General features: G+C 38.1%; 1 protein-coding gene across 3 annotated transcripts in view; it reads left to right on the top strand.

Moving 5' to 3' along the window:
- Nucleotides 1–21,898, top strand: part of CDCA2 (cell division cycle associated 2) — a 49,016-nt gene that overhangs the window by 9,235 nt on the left and 17,883 nt on the right. For all 3 annotated transcript variants that reach the window (XM_008586951.1, XM_008586950.1, XM_008586952.1), the window contains 6 exons: nt 352–548; nt 1,861–1,945; nt 6,838–7,049; nt 9,479–9,563; nt 10,177–10,421; nt 21,657–21,735. In XM_008586951.1, the coding sequence (XP_008585173.1) occupies nt 352–548; nt 1,861–1,945; nt 6,838–7,049; nt 9,479–9,563; nt 10,177–10,421; nt 21,657–21,735 (903 nt within the window). The remainder of the gene's footprint in view (nt 1–351; nt 549–1,860; nt 1,946–6,837; nt 7,050–9,478; nt 9,564–10,176; nt 10,422–21,656; nt 21,736–21,898) is intronic.

Raw genomic sequence — 21,898 nt, 5'->3', positions numbered from 1 at the left:
TGGGGAAGGATTACGATTTGTAATTATGAATATGCTAATAATAGAAAAAAAGAAGTGTGAGACACCAAATCAGAAATGTGAATGTATTTATTACATCTTTGTACAGTTTAAAGTCTGCAAAAATTTAATTCTAATAATTAAATTTATTATTATCTTTATTCGTCATGTGCTCTTTTCAGGTAGATTTTCTTTTATGATTAAAAAAGTGTACTAGATTTTTCTTTCATTGATATGTTAGACTCAAGCACTAAATTTTAATAAAGTTATTATGTACAAAATTTTAAAATAATATTTAAGAAATATATATTTTTTCATGTGCCATTTTGTTTTTATTTTGTTTTGTGTATCCAGCTAAAAAGGAAGGTCTTGGTGAATGTCAGCAGTCCGGATTCCCCACAAACTTATCATCCAAACGTAGGAAAATATCCTCTCAGAGCAACTCTGATGAAAATCTAATTGATGCCAAAAGAGAAGTAATTGATCTCCAGCTGTTCAGTATTGATACCGACAGAACACATGCTTTTGAAACTTGTGCGGATCTTTCTGAGGTAATTCATTTACTTTATACATAGGAAAATGAAGCTTTGGTTTTCTGCATAGTCAGTTTTAGGTCGAGATTTTTCTTCTTCTTCTGCCATATTGTAGTTGGGGTTTTAAAATGTGTGTGTGTGTGTGCGCGCACGCGTGTTTCCTACATGTTAATTTTGTTATTGTAGATCGATTTGTTACATATTAGAAACAGCTTTGATAGATATGTTGCTTTTGACTATTAACCTTACCAGAAGGATTTGTGAAAAGATCTCTGTGGTCCTCTGCCTCTGAGGGGTTGTTCTAGATGGTAATGGTTCCACAGTGAGCCAGTCACAATAACCAAAAAATAAGGTGAAGCTTATTCATGGGGTGGACTCGTCAGGACTGGGGTCCTGCACATCTGTTCGCTGAGTGCTGGCCAGGAAGCACAGTGCTTTTTAGCCATCCCTCCTCTGCTTTGCTCACTTCTTTGAAGTAGCTTTAGGGATTTTTGTGGCATGTAACTACGTAAAGCCTGTCAAGATTATCAAACAATAACCAACATGTGTTTTACTAAGTTAGGAGAAAAATCATGCTGTTGAAGGTCTGATGACCTTCACACATGTAATTGAGGGGAGCAAGTCTCTCATGACTGGCTTTCCTCGCTTCACTCGTGGTTCAGGTTTGACACAGTAAGTAAGTTCTTGTCTCCTTCGTGAGAGGCATGAAACACCATCACAGTGGGAACGTTTTTCTTTATTTTCTCTGCATCTTATTTGGACTGGCGTAATCAGTGTTTGATAGTCATTAGGAATTCTGCAGGGTCCCCTGCATTTCATTTGTATCCCAGAGCCGCCTAATCTCTGTTCCTCTGCTTTATTCAGGTTAATATGCAATCTAACAGAAGTGGTAGCAGTTGTTTCTTATGAGAATTTTGATTGGATATGCACCATGATTTAGAAATTTTTTCTGAATATGAGTGTGTTCTCTATCTTAGCTATTGATATTTTGTGGTTTTGGTTAATAATTAGGTAATAATTTTCTTTATTTTGAGAATTTTCTATTCGAAGTATAGCAGATGACACAGCTTTCTAGGCTTTAATAATGCAAAAAAAACGTGTTCTTTAAACTTTCCCAGAAGATTGAAGTTGTTTTGTGGGATGTTTAGGATGCATTTAGGATGAATATTCCGTTGTTAGATTCCTGTCTACTTTGAGTTTACTAGATAATGAAGGTGACTGGACACCAGATTTCCAGGTAATCCACAGCGCTTACTCAAATCTTCATAAAGCTGTCAGTAATACTGTAAGTAATAAATTACTTCCTTACTCTTTAAATGTCTTCCCCAAGAAACCCTCCCAACTTGGCTTAACACAGTATGGATGTTCAGTTGAAGAGTCTATTCCCATTTCGGAGCTCACAGAGGCTTCAAATGGTAAGTGTTTAATGTTTTCTTAGTACATGTGCTGGTTGCCCCAGTCAGTAGACACTTATGATTAGTGTATCTATACGCTAATATTTGGGAAAACTAAAGTGGTTTTCTACTTCTAGGAGCTCATGGTTTAGTAGAAGGATTTAAGAGTTCTTGTTATATGAGGCGTATTTTCTTTTTTGAACTGCTGTCAGTAAGAGTTAATGAAGTATATCCAAGATAGAACAGTATCTGTTATAAAGTGTACGACGTATAAATACATTAACAAGTATATGTTGTTAGAGAAACACTATGTGTTAATTTCTATTTTTAAGTGAGTCAAAAGAGTTTTACTAGGATGTAAAAATTATTCTTTCCCCAAATTAGTATGCTTGTATGGAGTGAAAGTTACTAGCAAGGTTTTAGGTTTACTTTTATCCTGCCTATGTCGTTTTCTTTAAAGCTCTGTAGGCATGTAATTGGATATTGCTTATCTATTCTGATAATCTCTGCCATTTAATGTGGAGTAATTATTCGGTTAATGTTTGAGTAATTATTGATATGGTTTGATTCACATCTACCATTTTATCATATGTTTTCTGTTCTTTCTGGTTTTTTTGTTCCTCCATATCTATTTTTGCCATCTTTGGGTTTGATTGAATATTTGTTTACAATTGCATCTGAGTTTATTACCTTTTAAATTATACTTTGTTGCATCTTTTTTGTTGTTGCTGTTGCTCTAGGGATTTATAACGTACATTTTTAACTTTTCACAGTCTGCTTAGAGTTGAACAACTTCACATAAGATGTATAGAAACTTTAAGAACTGTAGAGCTCAATTTCCTCCCTCCCCCTCCCAACCATGGCTTTTACAGTTCTTTATACCATAGATGTCACATAAATTACATTTACTTTATTGTAGACCTCACAAGATATTATCATTTTTGCTTTAAACAGTCATATATGTATTTTAAATAAGTTCAGAGGAGAAAAATAATCTTTTATGTTTACCCAGATATATACCATTTCTGATATTTTTCATTTCTTCCTGAAGATCTAGTTTCCCTCTGGTATTTTCCTTCAGCCTGGAAAAGAACTTCTTTAGCATTTTTTGTGTGTATGAGTATTTACTCTGACTTTTAATTTTGGTCATAATATGGATGGATGGATGTCTGCCTGCTTGCATGCATAAGGCGCACAGAGCTAGGTTATGAGTTTGTTGCCACTGAAATAAGGCGCTCTTGCTCAGCAGATTTCTTACCAGTTCTCTTTGCTTTGCTCTCCTGGGACTTTTCTTAGGAGTGACATATTCTTGGATGATAATTGCTGATTGTATGAAGTGTTGTCATTAAAAGTTGTCATCATAGCAAACACCTATAATCTATATGAAGTGATTTTAATAAAGTTGTTAAAGTTATCATAAGGACCAAAATCCCATCTGAGTGCCCCCTTAAGCCTGACTCAGAAATATTGGGATAAGACGGGGAAGGACAGATCTACCATGGGTGTGGGGCCTTGATTAAAGAAATCTGCTGTTGATTCCTGTGTTTTAAACTGTTTGGTTATTTGGTGGCACTCCAGAGGTTGTTATATCTAAGACAGTGCACCTTCAAGAAGAGTAAAAAGATGTTGTGGGATGGGATAGAAAGTCCTTTGTTACAGGGAGCTTAGAAAGGGGGCCTGAATGATGCCTCCCATCTCTCCCTTGCCCTCTACTTTTTCTACATTTTACCCATCTAGCCAGAAATCCAATCCAGCAGATCTCTCTGCCGACTGCACTTACCCAGAGCTGATATATATTTGGCGTGTTGATGGCCTCACCGCTTTGTTTCAGCACCTGTGGGCTCTCAGCACTTCTTGGTGGTCCATGCTGTGCCTTAATTAGTTCACACTCTTTCACACCTTCTCTTTCCCATCAAGCTTCCAGCACACCTTCTCATTTCTTTTTTTAATGGAATTATTTATTTCTTATGAGCAATTTTTTAGTGGGACTGTGTCTCGTGCAATATTTCCTTTATATCAAAGCACATATGCATTTGTAATTAGATATAATGCACATTTTCCTGGGCCCCCTGCATCTTTATTTGCTGAATCTGGCCACCTTACTCGTGGATGGTCAGAGATAAAGTGCTCTGGTGTTCTTTTGCAGTCCCTTGCTGCTTCTATCCCTGAGAAGGTGGAGGGTGTCAGAGCAGGTGTCTTGGTCCCCTCACCACCATACCTCGCTGCTCCCTGTACAAGTGTACCCACCCTTCCTCCTAGTACAGTAGAGTTTCAGCATCCTCATCTAAGGCACACCCTTTCATTAGGGGCTCGTTCCCTTTGCCCCTACCCTTTTCGATGACCTTGTGTCCTAGCTGTCCCCTCTCCTTTGAATTGTTAACTTTTTCCATTAAGATACTGTGTGCTGTAATATCTTAAGCTCCCCTTGACCCAGAATTCCCTTCCAGCCAGAACCCCATTTCTTTGCTCTCCTTTAGGCAAAACGCCTTTTTAAAAAAGGCTGTACTCTGTCTCTTTGCCTTCTACCTTTTCCTGACTCAGCTCCACACGGGCCATGGTGACCAGCCACTACCTCATTAACGTCCCAGTGGTGGTCAGTTTCAATACGTTCCTCTCCTTGATGTTGTAGCAGCATTAAAGACAGACACAGACGTACCATGCCCACCCAGAAGAAACATTTTCTTCACTGGGCTTTGGGACATCACTTTCTTGTTTACCTCAATGTCACTGGCCATTCTTTCTTGTGTATTTTCTTTGTTTCTCCTCTTCCTTCCTGACCTTTAAATGTTTGTATGCCCCCAGGTTCAGTGCTTGGACCTTTTTCTTTCCATGTTCTTTCTAGGTGATTTCAGACATTGTAATACACTGTTGACTTCAGATTTAAACATCTGTCTGTGGCCTCTTCCCTGAACTTTAGAATCGAGTACCTAGTTGCTTTTCTTGATCTCCACTTGGATGTCTGATGAACTTCTCAAACTGAACACACTCAAACATGTCTTGGTTGAGACCAATCTGCTCACCTTTATTTTTTCCATCTCAGGAATTGACACTGTCATTCACCCAACTTCTTGTGCCAGAAACCTTGGCATTATCTTGACACCTCTCTTTTTCAAATTAAACTTCTAATTCCATTCACAAATGCTATTTGGTCTTCAAAATATATCTAATATCTAACCCCTTCTCACCACTACACTGCTGTCAGTATGGTCCAGGTCCCCATCATCTCCTGCTTGGCCTGTTTTACTCATTTTCCTAAGTTATTTCCCTGCTTCTCCCACCGCACCACCCTTTTACGTTCTTCTTCAAAGTAGCCAGAGTGCTGCTTTTATAATGTCATCATGCTAAGTCACTCCCCTTCTCAAAATCTTCCATTGGCTTCCCATCACACTTAGAATAGTATCCAATGTCCATTCCGTTTCTACTGGACCTGACCTGGCCTGGTCCCTAACCATTGCTCTGAGTTTTTCTTAGCTCCCTTCTCCTTGCTCACTGCTCCAGCCACACCAGCCTTGCCACGCTGCTACTAGCCAGGTGTGTTCCTATTCAGGTCTTTGCACTTGGCTTTGTGCATGTAATAATGCTCTTCCCTTGGTCTGTGCATGGCTCACTTTTTCATTGTATTCGGATGTCTGCCCAGGAAGCTGCCTCTGACCTCCCCAAAACAGTAACACCCTCCCCACCCCATGTTATCATAACCTATCCCCTTATCTATACATTATTTTCCTTAATAGCATGTATTACTACTTGTTATGTAGTATTTCATTAACTTTTTATTTTGGGATAACTATAGATTTACATGCAGTTGTAAGAAATAATATAAAGAAATCCAGCATACGCTTCACCCAGTTTCCCCCAGTAATGACATCTTGCATAGCTACAATGTAATACTGCAACCAGGAAATTGACATTGGTACAACCCACTGATTTTTCAGATTTCTTCAGTTTTATATGCACTCATTTGTGTGGATATTTAGTTCCCTGCAATTTTATCACCTGTAGACTCATGTGACCACGCTACTGTCAATATACAAAACAGTTCCATCCCAAGGATCCCTCATGCTGCTCTTGATGGCCACAGCTATCTCCCTCCTTCCCCTCCTCTCTGTTGGTGGGTTTTATGTTTTCTGTCTGTTCCTGAAGGTTTGGGGTCTTTGTGTGTTTTGTTTGTCATTGTATCTCCAGTACCTAGAAGAGTGTGCGTCATAACCTATATTGGTTAAGTGAATCACTGGTTCAAAAGGCAGTGCTCTCTTGCAAGGAAGAATTTGGGGAGGAAAGCCTTGCCTTGTTTGGGGCATGTACAGTATGTTAGCAGTTTGGTTTGATAATCTTTCTCCTCACTCTTCCGTCCTCTCATTCCTACCACCGTGTTTACTGAAATGACTCTGACTCCAGCAGTAAAATCACTCCTTATCCAGTGCTTGGCTCAGGTTAGTTGATGGCGCAAGTGATGGGGTCACAAGTAGAGGCAGACTGATGTTTTATAGGTGATTCATGAAGCTTTCTTCTGACCCCTGACCCTGATTCCCATGGGAATCAAAACTCCTTACTTACCTTTGCACTTAGTAGTCAGATATGAATTAAAAACTGTGACTAGGGCCGAGCCCATGGCGCACTTGGGAGAGTGCGGCGCTGGGAGCGCAGCAGTGCTCCTGCCGCGGGTTCGGATCCTATATAGGGATGGCGGGTCTCAAAAAGGACAAAAAAGAAAAAAAAAAAACTGTGACTGATGCCACTTCTCTGTCTTCTTGTATATTTCCAAATGAAATCCCAGATGTTACTCCCTGAGAAGGATACATTAGGGTTGAATTTCTTAATAGCATGTTATTTCACAAATACATAAAATATTTTTGGTCTAGAGCAGATGGGTTTAGATGTCTTCCTCCTCTCATGTTTACGTGTTTATCTGGAAGGACTCAGGGTTGCTGACTGTGTAGAGGACAAAGGGTCAAGTGCTCCTGTTCCACCTGACAAGTTTATAGCAGGAGTGAGCTCCGACGTGGTCCCTGACCTCAAGTCACCAGCTCCTCCAGCGTGCAGGAGGGACAGTCCATCCACTGAGACCTTTGTACTTCGCTCTGTACTGAAGAAACACACTGCTAAGCTGTTTTCAGAGCACTTACAGGTAAGTAGAGAGTTACAATTCCTAAAGCAAATGAATACAAATTCATTTTGTATCAAAGCAGTACCTCTGAAATGTCATATATCATACTGGTTTAAAAGGAAATGTCTTGCCGTAATTTTTTTTTCCTCTCCTTTTCTCATTTATAATATTATATGGAGTTAGTTTCTTTTTGTTCTTTTTTTTTGTTTTTAATTAAGTATGGTATACAGTGTATGGAATTTAGTGTAAGTAGAGTATAGTTTATGAGGTTCATAATCTTAATTATAGTTATCAGTTGTATTAATATAATTATATTTTATTAATTTTATATCATCGTATAGTGATATTAATAATCATCATTAATGTATCAGTCTGTTATACATCTATCCACCCGAAATATTTGGTGTTAAAAATACCTCTTACAGCCATGCTTTTTTCCCTAAGCTCAGTTAATAGGAGGAAACGGAAGTTGATAGGAACTGGCTGGCATTTACTGAGTAGTTTCTATTGACAGTTCTGGCATATGTATGGCAGTAGTACTCCAAGAAAGGTGTTGGCCTCATTTCACATACACTTAGGCTTAGAGGTTATTGAATGAACCCAGATAAGTCTGCTGTTAAAGTCCACGACAGACTATAAATCCATGAAAGGTTGAGAGTATAGGCTTATGAGCCTGGTTTCAAATCCTGAGTTGGAAATTTAGTATCTAGGCCACTTATTCAACCTTTTGTGCCCTGGTTTCTTTATCTGTAAAAGGATCTTAGTAACTACCTTATAGGGTAATTTGAGCATTAAATTGGATAATATTATGAAATTAGCACTAGTGCCTGGTACATCAGAAATACAAATCTTTTTTTTTCAAACCATAAGCATTTCAGTGTACAACTATGCCTAGAAATCTGTTTCTAAAGCCAAAATGAATGAGATTATATTCCATCTACATGGATGGTGAACTGCTATTTTAAATGTTTTAACAGCTGTTTTGGTTACAGAGCTGATTTGGATTTTTAATACAAACGGCACTCCTTGTTCATATCTTGTATTTATCTTTTCCTCAAAGAGGCTTAACATGTTAATGATTCATATTACTCTTATTCATTAGCATTTGACACAGCAAACATCAAGTCCTGCCACTAGAATCCCATGTAAGTGTTTACAACTAATGGTCTTTTCACTAAGCTGGCCAAAGTTGGTAGGCATATAAAATTTGAGTTGTTTGCTAATTTTTGTGGTGGTTTTACTAAAAATAAATCTAAAAGTAAATATGAACTTTGTTGTATAAGTTAACTTATTTCACAGTATTGGTATATGCATTTTTTCTGGTGAGGAAAATAAACTGTCTTAGGAGATAGTCGATTAAGGAGGTTTGTTTGGGGCAGGACTATTTCTTAGAGCAGGTGCTCTTATTGGAACAGGTGTATTGGAGAAGATGAATAGCCTTCAAGAACAAGGACTGGTCAGGGGTTTAGGTTGAGGCTGGACAAGCAGGTGGTGATTGAGAGGGGACTGTGATCTAGCCCATATGCCTGGCTCTCTCCTGCTGAGCTCCAGTGACCCTGTGCTCAGGCATGCCCTGTCTTTTCCAAGGTTTACAAAATCCCTTCCTTACTAACTTGCCAACACCATAAGCTGCATTTGAGAAATACACAGGGACAACCACTACCTTTTTCCCTTGTTTTTTCCTCAAGAAGAATAATGGAGATGAGAGATTTAAACACTTATTACCATCTGCTTTTTATATTTAGGAGCAGAACATCATTTATTTTACCATTTACCTATTTGTTTTTTTCCTCGTTTCAGTGCAGTTCTTTTTTTTTTTTTTCCTTTTTTGTCTTTTTTCGTGTCCGGCAATGGATCACAACCCTCAGTGTCACGCCCGTACCGGACCGGGACCGGCAACGGGATCGCAACCCTCGGCGTGCGCCCGCACCTCGCTCAGCCAGTGAGCAGGAACCGGTCTGTATGTGGGATCCGAACCCTCAGCGGGAGCGCCGCCACGCTCCCAAGCGGCGCACTGCAGCAGTGCGCCACCGGGCCGGCCCTCAGTGCAGTTCTTATACCTCAGAACATTTCCATAGTCTATCTCATTTATACCATATAATTATAATGTAATTATAATAATACTATAATTCTTTCTAGCCACTCCACATTTTCCTTAACTTCATTTGCTAGATCAAAGATGGAATGAATTTAACCCATATTTATGGATTTCTGGTCTTTAATTTTGTCCTAAAATACTTGTACTGTTTACTAAAGTATTATCTAGGGGATCCAATTTTTCTTTGTGCCTGATATCATGGTGTTTTAAGTCAGAAGAATTGTGAAAATAAGGGTAATCTTTAATACTGGAGTATCTGCCCTTGGCAGAAAAAAATTTTAAATTGCCATTCTTAATGACTGAATATTTATTTATATAGATAGAAGTATTCATTGATGTTTATTTTGTTTAGGAACACTGTGACAACCTCTGCGATGATGGGACTCAACCAAGCTCAATTTCAAATCTTGCAAACTGTTGCAGAGAACGAAAAGTGGGTAAGAAATTCATTTTTATTTTTAAGCCTGAAGTCATCACTTTCTTGTTAATAAAATATGATATAAGGGCCAGCCCGTGGCTCACTTGGGAGGGTGTGGTGCTAGTAACACCAACGCCACAGGTTCAGATCCCTATATAGGGATGGCTGGTTAGTTCACTTGAGAGAGCATGGTGCTGACAACACCTGGTCAAGGGTTAAGATCCCTGGGGGTGAGGGGGATTCTGATATATGGAATTTTCAATGATCTGCTAATGCCTTATAGACTCTGAAATGACGTGGGAATGAAAAACCATTAGGAGGGATAGAATCTCTGTGGAGAGTAGGAGAATTCATCTGTCCATTTCACCTATCCATTTTTATTTCATGGTGGAACTTATAAAGGAAATTTGTGTTACAACTTTATAAATTTTAAAAATATTCATTTAACATTTGACTTTAAAATCTATTACCATATTTTAATTGGGAATTTATTTTTTCCATTTTTGGATTTGCTTTACAAATTATACTTTTTTATTATACAAATAATAGCTGAATATTATCATGTTAAAAGATCCTAGTATATGTCTTTTGAATAAGAAATTTCTTAAGGTATTCCTATTTGTTATCCATAGAAGATCAAGAAAATTGTAAAGCACCAACCTTTCTAAATATGAGGAAGAGAAAGAGAGTTACTTTTGGAGAGGACCTAAGCCCTGAAGTGTTTGATGAATCTTTGCCAGCAAATACTCCATTGCGTAAAGGAGGAACACCTGTTTGTAAAAAGGATTTAAGTAGTATCAGTCCTCTGCTACTTGAGCAGTCACCAGTTCCTGAGCAATTACCTCAACCAAATTTTGATGACAAGGGGGAGAATCTTGTAAGTGTGAAAAGTATGGAACAAACTTACTTATATTTTCACCAGGTCTCACCTGTTTTGCATGAGCCATAATTATTCTTTGAAATCATGAGATGGACTAAATGATGTGCCATGGTTTAAATTTAATGTATTTTCTATGTAGGTTTTTACCAATTTTTCTCTATTATAAATGATACTTCCATGATTCTTTGTACATAGCATATTTCATGGACCCTAAATGCTATTGATTGTAAGATATGCCATTGTTTTGTGTATCACTAAGAAAAAAATACTGAAAATTAAACTCTGACACACCACGAATTATAAAATATACTCAGATTTCAGAGGCATTAAAATGTGTAAGAGCAACCATCTTAGACTTGAAATACTATAAATATAAATTCCTGTATTTTCTCCTAAGATGAATTTCTAAAACTGGCATTACTGGATTAAAAAATTTGAACATTTTTGAACTTTTGAATACGTATTGCTAAATTACCATTTATAAAATATATACCAATTTTGACTCACACCAATATAAATGTTTTTATTTCACCATACCGTTGTAAACCCTGTATATTTACTGATAATTTAATAGTGTAATAGAAAAAGATGACTTGAACATTTTTAGTTTATTAGTGAGACTCAAACATTTGTTTCCCAAGTTTCTAGGCCATTTGAATTTCTTCTATTTGGACTTGCCTATTAATCTTTTCTACCCATTTTTATTTTGGGCCATCTGTTCTTTCTCTTTTTACATTTTGAAATAAGAATATTCTTCCAGTCAAGATGGAGTAACAGGGACCTAATTTATGATCCCATAAGAAAAAACTAAAAACCCAGAGAAAGTATATGAAACCGTAGCTTTCAGATATTGAACTTCAGGAACTAATGAGGTGAACCTTATGATGTGCCCTACCGAATGTCTGGACTTAACTTGTAGGCTGCAGCACCAGGAGGGGTCACCTACTGGAGCTGGCAGTCTTCCTGCTTTGAGAAGATGGAGTTGGGGGTCATAAGAACCACAAGAGGCTGGAGTTCACAGAACAGAGTGCGGAAAAGGAGAGAGCTGCACCCAGGGAGAGCTCTTAGTAGTGATCAGCACATACATGTGAGTAAGCTATCTGAGGCCAGGGAAAGAATAGCCCAAGATGAACAGAGGGAGCAATCTGTAGAGCTCACACAGGGGCAGGAATAGTGCCAACTGGAGAAGAAAAATTTTGTAATTCGGAAGCACCAGGTATTCAGGAAAGATTGCCTCATTAGTGGAGTCAAACTGGACCAAAAGCTGCTCTGGGCCTGCCTAATGAAGCTGAAAAGCAAGCCTTGAAGGTATCAAACTATCCAGGAAACTTAACTGTTGCATCAAAAAGCTCAAGAATATTTATAGGATTATAGAACTATACAGCACCAGACAGTGTTAAATTTAAAGTGTCTAGCATTCAATTAAAAATTACTAGATGTGCAAAGAAGCAGAGAGACAACCCATAATGAAGAGAAAACTCAGTCAATAGAAATAGCCAGGGAACTATAGGAAGATGGCAGACTAGAGGAACCCAGGACGCATTCCTTCCACAGAGATCAGAACAGGCCCACTGCTATGACTGCTGAACTTATAGGTGACATCATCGTGACCCAGAACTATCACCCACCTTCCCACAGTGAGTTTCACTCTGCCCAACACTGCTGCCTCCTGTAGTGCAACCCCAGCCACAACTGCTGCTGTTAGCCATCCACACCGGCACTGTAGCGCCACCCAGACCAGCTGCACACAGGATCCCTGTCTACACCTCCACATGAGCCAGACTGGCCATGCGTGGGCCCCTGCTGCAGCTGACTGCAGTGCAATGGCCATTGCCAACAGCTGTCCATGCCACCGCACTAGGCACACCAGCTGTGTACAGTACCCTTGCCCAAGCTGCTTCACCAGCCAGCCCGGCTACATGCAGGACACCCGCTGGAGTTGCATGCAGTGCATCTATTGCTATAGCCATCGCACCAGCCAGATCAGTTGGATGTGGGACCCACCCTTCTGCCACCACCTGCAGCACACTCCCACAGCTGTCCACACCACCACTGCACCAGTTAGATGAGCTGAATGAGGGATACCTGCTCATGGCACTGTATCAGGCAGCACCAGTTGCATGCAAGATCCCCTACCTGTGCTACCACATTGGAATGGCTGCAGATGGGACCCCCTGTGGACATTGAAGCCAGCCCAGCTGGTGCAGGACCCCAGCTGCTACTGCCTGCAGCACGTCTTGCTGCTGCGCCAGTCAGACTGGCTGTGGACAGGACCCACTGCCACTACCACACATTGACACAAGAAGGAGCTGCCAGAAAGAGGTAAGCCAGTGCAGATCCATGCCCCAGTGGCCCTACTCACAGGGGGAATTACACCTTGTGTGCACCACTCATGACTGCCTTGACACAGGGAGAGACACATGCAGAGAACATGAAGAATACAGAAACCCAGCATAGCCAAATAGTGTACAGAAGATAATTCCCAGCCACCATTAACCAGTTCCCCAACCAAGGGAAGCAAGGACCCAGCAGAAGCCTTGGCCCACAGGAATAAGGAAAGAGAAAGCTTGCTCAGGTCACCCAGGCAAGTTGAGGAGATCCAGTATACCCCAGTGCACCCCCCAAGGTCATGGGACATTAACTGGAGAGCCAACAAATTCACCTAAGGTCACCCATCCTATCCAGAGAGTGACAGTGAACCCAGGCACCCCGCCCAAGACTTTGAGAGCTTGTCCGTGTCCTTGACATCTCAACACAGTGTCACAACCCTCAGAAAGAAATCATTTAGTGCCCCAGTGCCTACACCACAGAGGCACTTGCACACAACTCCAACATTAAATATGGCAGAAGTACCCACACAGAGAATACACTACATCTACAGAAGGAAATCTCTCAAAGCCCACTCCAGAGTAATAGAAGAAGCAGCTGTTCTACTGGATGACTAGACATCAATGTAGAGAGACTAGAAATATGAAAAAACAAGGAAATATGATACCCCTAAAGGGATACAATAATTTTGAAGTACCAGACCCCAGGACAGAAACCCTTGCAATATCTGAAAAGGAATTCTGAGTAACAATCTTAAAGAGACACAGTGAAATACAAGAAGACTCAGACAACACAATGAAACAAACAACAACAAAAAAACAATCCAGGACTTGAAGGAGGAAATTTACAAAGGGATAAATACCATAAAAAAGAATGTAGCAGAACTCCTGGAACTGAAAGACTCATTCAGTGAAGTAAAAACTACAATTGAGAGTGTAAGCAGCAGGCTAGAGAAGCTGAAGGAAGAATTTCTGATCTCCAAGTCAGTCTTTTCAAAATAACCCAAGCAGGCAAAAAGAATTTAAAAAAAATTTAAAATCTAAAGGAATGAGTAGACCACCTCAAGTGCACAAACATTTGAATCATGGGTGTCCCAGAGGGGGAAAGAGAAAGGAAAAGGCATTGAAAACATTCATTGAGTAATAGTAGAAAACTTCCCAGGTACTGGTAGAAATACAGACTTCCAGATCCAAGAGACTCAAAGGTCCACAAACAGATCCAATTCAGTAAGGTTCTTTCCAAGGCACGTTATAGTTAAACTGGCAAAACTCAAGATAGAGAGAATCCTAAAAGCAGCAAGAGGAAAGTGTCAAAGTCATCTAAGGGAGTCCCCATCAGACTAACAGCAGACTTCTCAATGGAAACTCTACAGGCCAGAAGAGATTGGGATATTTTCAAAGTACTGAAAGAAAAACCTGCCAGCCAAGAATAGTATACCCATCAAGGCTATCCTTCAGAAATGAAGGGGGAATAGTATATTTTCCACACAAACAAAAGCTGTGGGAGTTCACCACCACATGACCAGCTCTTCAAGAAATCCTTAAAGGAGTCCTGCATTTGGAGGCCAAAAAATGATAATCACCACCATGAATACACAAGAAAGAACAAAAACCACTGGTAGAGCAGATATGCAAATGAGATAAAATTTATATCATACCACCTCAAAAAAACCTATGAACACCAAATACAAACAATGAAGGGGGATGAAAAGAAAAGATATTTAAATCAACCATATGAAAGACAATTAAATGTCGAAAGTAAGACAGTACCTTTTAATAACAGCTCTAAATGTAAATGGATTAAATCCCACACTCAAAAGTCACAGACTGAGCAATTGTATTAAAAAGCTAGACCTAACTATATGTTGTTTACAAGAGACTCACCTCACCCTTTTCCCTCACCTTCACATATACTAATAGTTAAGGAATGGAAAAAGATATGCCATGCAAATGGGAGCCAAAAAGGAGCAGGAGTCACTATTATTATATTGCATAAAATAGACTTTAAACCAAAAACCATTAAGAGACAATGAAAGCCATTATATATTGATAGAAGGATCTTTTCAGCAAGAAGACATAACAATCATAAATATACATACATCCAACACCTTCGCTCCCAGCTATGTAAAGCAAACTCTATTAGACCTGCAGAAAGAGCAGACCCCAATGATAATAGTTGGGGACCAAACACCCCCCTCTCGGTACTGGACAGATCATCTAGGCAGCAAATCAACAGAGAAACAGGATTTAAACTACTAGACCAGTTGGACTTAACAGATATCTACAGAACATTTCACCCAACAACTACAGAATATACATTCTTCTCATCAGCGAACATTTCACCCAACAACTACAGAATATACATTCTTCTCATCAGCACATGGAACATTCTCCAGGATAGATCACATGTGAGGTCACAAATGAAGTCTCCACAAATTTTTAAAAATTGAAATCATTTCAAGTATCTTTTCAGACCACCACGGATTAAAACTAGAAATCAGTAACAAGAAAAACTCTGGAAGCTATACAAACATGGAGATTAAACAGCATGCTTTTTAACAACATATGGGTTCAAGAAGGAATTAAACAGGAAATCAAAATATTTCTTGAAACTAACGAAAGTAAAGACATCATACCAAAACATGTGGGATACAGAAAAAGCAATACTAAGAGGGAAGTTTATCACAATAAATGCTTACATCAAATGAATAGGAAGATTTCAAATAACTTAATGCTGCACCTCAAAGAACTTGAAAATCAAGAACAACCCAATCCCAAAAATAATAGATGGAAAGAAGTATTAAGATCAGAGAAGAACTAAATGAAATAGGGACCCCCCCCCAAAATGATACAAATGATCAATGAAACAAAAATTTGGTTTTTTGGGAAGATAAACAAAATAGAGAAACCATTAGTTAGACTAACTAAAAAAAGAAGGGAGAAGATCCAAGTAACAAAAATCAGAAATGAAAGGAGACATTACAACTGATACCACAGAAATACAAAGAATTATTAGAGACTATTATAAACAACTATACAGTAACAAATTTGAAAACCTGGAGGAAGTGGATAAATTTCTGGACACATACATACTACCAAGACTGAACCAAGAAGAAATAGAAAACCTGAATAGCTAATAACAAGCAACAAGATTGACGGAGTAATCAGTAGTCTACTAACAATGAAAAGCCCAGGACTAGATGGCTTTACTGATGAATCCTACCAAAACATTAAAGAGGAATTAATACAATTCTCTTCAAACTATTCCAAAAAATTGAAACAGAGGCCATTCTCCCAAACTCATTCTATGAGACCAGCATCATCCTGATACCAAAACCAGACAAAGATAAAACAAAAAAGAAAACTACAGGCCAATATCTTTGCTGAACACAGACACAATAATCTTGAAAAAAATATTAGCAATCAGAATACAGCAACACATCAAAAAAAATTATACACCATGATAAAGTGGGATTCATCCCAGGGATGCAAGGGTGGTTCAACATATGCAAGTCAATAAATGTGATAATAGCACATCAACAAAATCAAGGACAAAAACCATATGATCATCTCAATAAACGCAGAAAAAGTGTTTGACAAAATTCAACAATCTTCATGATTAAGACTTTTAGCAAACTGGGTAGAGAAGGAAAGTATCTTTTTTTTTTTTTTTTTTTTTTTTTTTAAAAAAGATGGCCGGTAAGGGGATCTTAACCCTTGACTTGGTGTTGTCAGCACCACGCTCAGCCCGTGAGCGAACCGGCCATCCCTATGTGGGATCCGAACCTGGGGCCTTGGTGTTATCAGCACCGCACTCTACCGAGTGAGCCACGGGCCGGCCCAGAAGGAAAGTATCTTAATGAAATAAAAGACATGACAAAGCCACTGCCAGTATCATCCTGAATGGAGTAAAGCTGAAAGCTTTTTCCTTAAGAAAAGGAACAAGACAAGGATGCCCCCTCTCACCACTCCTGTTTACACAGTAATGGAAGTACTAGCCAGAGGAATCATGCAAGAGAACAAAGTAAAGGGCATCCAGATTGGAAAAGACAAAGTCAAACTGTCCCTTTTTGCATATGAAATGATTCTACATATAGGAAAACCTGGAGATTCTTTAAAAAAAAAAAAAAAAACTCAGAGCTAGTAAAAGATTTCAGTAAAATTGCAGGATACAAAATCAATACACAAAAATTAGCGTTTTTCTCCTCCAATAACAAACTAGTAGAAGGAGAAATCAAGATAGCAAGCCTGCTTATAGTAGTCACCAAAAAAATGAAATACCTAGGAATCAATTTAACCAAGGAGACAAAAGACCTCTATAAAAAGAATTACAAATCACTGCTGAAAGAAATTAAAGAGGACACAAAAAGATGGAAAGACATTCCATGCTCTTGGATTAGAAGAATTAACATTGTAAAAATGTCCATACTACCCAAAGCAATCTACATGTTTAATGCAATCTCCATCAAAATACCAATGACATTCCTCACAGAAATAGAAAAAATAAACAACATTCATGTGGAACAACAAAAGACCTTGAATAGCCAAAGCAATCCTGAGCAAAAAAAAAAATCAAGCCACAGGCATAACACTACTTGACTTCAAATTATACTACAAAGCTATAGTAACTAAAACAGCATGTTACTGGCATAAAATTGGACACACAGACCAATGGAACAGAACAGTGAACCCCAAAATAAATGCATATATGTACAGCCAACTGATCTTTGACAAAGGCCAGAAAAACATATATTGGGGGAAAGTCTGCCTCAATAAATGGTGCTAGGGAAACTGGTCATCCCTATGTAGAAGAATGAAACTAGAACCATACCTCTCACCATATACCAAAATCAACTGAAAATCGATTAAAAACTTAAGTGTAAGTCCTATAACTATTAAAGTCCTAAAAGAAAACATAGGGGAAATCCTTCTGGATATAGGACTGGGCAAAGACTTTATGAATAAGACCCCAAAAGCACAGGAAACAAACAAAAAAATAAGTGTGATTATATCAAAGTACAAAGCTTCTGCCCAGCAAAAGAAACAATTAACAGAAAAGACAGCCTACATAATGGGAGAAAATATTTGTAAACTATGCATTTGATATGGGGTTAACGTCCAGAATATGCAAAGGATTCAAACAACTGTCAGAAAATAAGTAACTCTATGAAAAAATGGGCAAAGGAACTAAATAGGCATTTCTCAAAGGAAGATATATAGATGGCCAACAGATACATGAACAAATGCTCAACGTCACTAAGCATCAGGATAAATGCAAATCAAAACCAAATTGAGATATCATCTCACCCTGTTAGACTGGCTATTATCTAAAGGACAGATAATAACAAATGCTGGCAAGGGTGCAGAGAAAGGAGAACCCTCTTAGACTGTTGGTATGAGTGTAAGGTAGTGCAGCCATTATTGAAAACAGTGTGGAGGTTCCTCAAACAACTACAGATAGAACTGCCATACGATCCAGCAACCCACTACTGGGTATATACCCAAAGGAATGGAAGTCATCATGTCAAATTGATACCTGCACCCCCATGTTTATTGCAGCTCTATTTACAGTAGCCAAGAGTTGGAACCAACCTAAATGTCCATCAGAAGATGACTGGATAAGGAAAGTGTGCTATATATTGTCAATGGAATACTACTTGGCCATAAAAAGGAGTGAAATTCTGCCATTTGCAGCAATGTGGGTGAAACTTAGAAAAATTGGTTAAGTGAAATAAGCCAACCACAGAAAGAGAAATACCACATGTCCTCACTCATAAGTGGGGGAAAATAAATAAATAGAAAAGAAAGAAACAACGATCACAATACTATGCTGAACTTTCAAGAAAAAAGAGAAGTGTGGTTATGAGAGGTGGGAAAGTGGGAGGGAGAGAGGACTTAGTGAGAAATTGGTTAGGGGTCACAAAGATTGATTAGGTTTTATAAACATGAGTGTATTAATTATCCTGATTTGATTACCACATATTGTATACTGGTATTGATACTCAAATCTGCACCTCACAAATATTTATTATCAATTATGTTTCAATAAAAAAAACTGTCGAAAAAAAAGTCCTAGGAATAACACATGGTAGAATTTGTAGGTAGGAGTATTAAATGAATTATAAGATATTCCATATGTTTGAGAAGGTAGAGGAAACTTTGAGCTTGTTAATAACCTGGAAGATATAGAACAGACCCAAATCAAACTCTGTGCAAGAAAATTATAGTCTCTGAGTGAGATTAACAGACTAGAGATGCAAAAGAAAAGATTAGCAAACTTGAAGATGTAGCAGTAGAAAGTATTGTCAATGAAACACACACAAAGACTGAATAAAAATGAGTGGACAATTAGTAAGTTGGGACAACTTCAGGTGGCATAATATATGATTAAGTCCCCATAGGAGAGGAGATAGCAGAAGGAACAGAAAAATATTTGGAAAATAATAGCCGAAAATTTTCCAAATTTTAATGAAATGGTAAACCCACAGATCCTAAAGTTCAGCTGATTCTTTTTTTTTTTTTCCTTTTTGTCTTTTTTACTGACCGGTAACGGGATCGCAACCCTCAGTGTCGCGCCCGTACCAGGACCGGCAACGGGATCGCAACCCTTGGTGTTGCGCCCACACCGCGCTCAGCCAGTGAGCAGGAACCGGTCTCCACATGGGATCCGAACCCTCGGCGGGAGCGCCGCCGCGCTCTCAAGCGGCACACTCTCCAGTGCGCCACCGGGCCGGCCCAAGTTCAGCTAATTCTAAGCACAAGAAAAATGAAGAAGATTACACTAAGGCACATAATTGCTTAAAATCAGTGATTGAGAGAAAATCTTAAAAGCAGCCAGAGGAAAAGAAAACATGATGTGAAGATTAAATATGAGTATGAGAGAGAGAGCAGACTTCTGATAAAGGACTTTTCAGAAATAGAACATTGCCAAAGCAGTTTAGAATTGCCAAGAATGTTAAAGGAAGTCCTTTAATTAAAAGGAAGAGGATTCCAGATGGAAGTCTGTGTCTGCACAAGGGCAAGAAGAGAATTGAAAGTGTTAAATATGCAGACAGATGTGATATACTCTCTCTTATTAATCTCCATGGAAGATGGTTGTTTAAAGCAGGAGTAACAACAGTGTGTTATTTGGTTTACAATCAGCATTAAGTATACTATAAAAAAAATAACCGAGCATGAAGGTCTGGAGGTGTTCTTCTGCTGCACACAAGGTGATGTTAGTTAAGATGTGTACTGTGCATCCTAAACCATGGTCAAACAGCAACAGAAATGTGTGGTATGCTGTTAAAGCAGTGCTTAGGGGGAAATGTAATGAAATAAAAGCTTCTCTTTCAAAAGAAGAGAGGTCTCAAATTGATGATCTCAGCTTCCACTTTAAGAAAAGCAAATTAAAGCCACACTAAGCAGAAGAAAGGAAACAATAAAGATAAATGCAGAAATTAATGAAATAGATAACAAATAAGAGAAAAATCTCTGAAAGAAAATGTTTTAAAATAATAATAGGGTATAATAATAATAATAGACTGAATAATAATAATCAGGCTATTCAGGAAAAAAATGAGAGAATACTCAAATTACCAATAACAAGAGTGAGAGAGTAGTCATAACTACATATTCAGTGGACTATTAAAAGAAGAATAATGGAATAGTGTGGACAACTGTATGCCAATAAATTTAACAATTTAAATAAACTAGACACATTCCTTGAAAGACAAACTACCAAAACTCACTCAAGAATAAATAAATTTCCTCAGTAGGCCTATATCAACTAAATTTAAATTGTAGTTAAAACCTTCTCACAAAGAGGGCCGGTCCGGTGGCGCACTGGAGAGTGTGCCGCTTGGGAGTGCGGTGGCGCTCCCGCCGAGGGTTCGGATCCCATGTGGAGACCGGTTCCCACTCACTGGCTGAGCGTGGTGCGGGCGCAACACCGAGGGTCGCAATCCCGTTGCCGGTCAGTAAAAAAAGACAAAAAGGAAAAAAAAAAAAACTTCTCACAAAGAAAACTCCAGGTCCATCCAGATGATTTTACTTATTTATTTTATCAAATATTTAGTCAAGTTATAATACTAATTCTATATACATTCTTCCAAAAGTTGAGGAGTTGGGAATACTTCCTAATTAAGTGATGTCAGCATTTAACTGATATTAAAGTCAGACATCACAAGAACAGAAAGCTATAGTCCAATATTTTTATGACTGTAGCAATATATAAAAAGATATACATCACAACCATGTGAAATTTAACCCAGGGATGCAGAATTGGTTTAATGTTTGAAAAACAATCTGTAATTTACCAGGTTAACAGACTAAGAAAAATCACATGATCATCTCAGCAGATGCAGAAAAAACACTTGACAAAATTCAATGTCCATTTCTGATTAAAAAACAAAACCTCTGAGCAAATTGGTGATAAAAGAGAATTTCTTCAAACTGACAGATTTTATTTATGAAAAACAGTATCTTACTGGCAATTATGTGGGAAAATATATTGATATCTATGATTATATTTCCATTTTACCCTGAAGTTCCCTAAATAATATTGTAATGTTAGATTGTGTGTATTAATAGATTTTCTTATTTACTTTGTAGGAGTTAGAACATGGGATTTTAAATAAGCCAAAAAGTAACATCAGTAGATCATTGTAGCTACTTTCACTTAAAATTTTTCTTTTAGTGTAAACGTGGTTTCATTGTAAAGGTGATACATATTTTTATATCTGATATATTTGTTTTGCTATGGCTTCTTAAAAAATCTTTTATTTATTTCCCATATTTATACTTATTATAGTCCCTCCTACCAAAATAAATCCTTATTATCATTTTTCTCGTGGACACATTGTTTATATAGTCACTGAATTGAAGTATATCTAATTTCTACTGGTTTTTTTTCCCCTTTGTTTAGGAAAACATAGAACCACTTCAGGTATCATTTGCCGTTCTGAGTTCTCCAAATAAGTCTCCAATCTCTGAGACTCTTTCAGGTAGTAACTTTTGTTTATCTTATAATCACATATGTCGTTTTCAATATGTGTATATGTGAAACTCAATCTACTTATTTTCTTTTCACAATTATGTTTGTTACAGCAATGTATACTTGGTTTAAAAATCCTAATTGTATAGGAAGGTTTATAAGAACTCGCTTAT

This window comes from Galeopterus variegatus, unplaced genomic scaffold, assembly GCF_000696425.1.
Source record: "Galeopterus variegatus unplaced genomic scaffold, G_variegatus-3.0.2 Scaffold4184, whole genome shotgun sequence".
NCBI lineage: Eukaryota > Metazoa > Chordata > Mammalia > Dermoptera > Cynocephalidae > Galeopterus > Galeopterus variegatus.
This window is presented reverse-complemented; position numbering and strand designations above follow the sequence as displayed.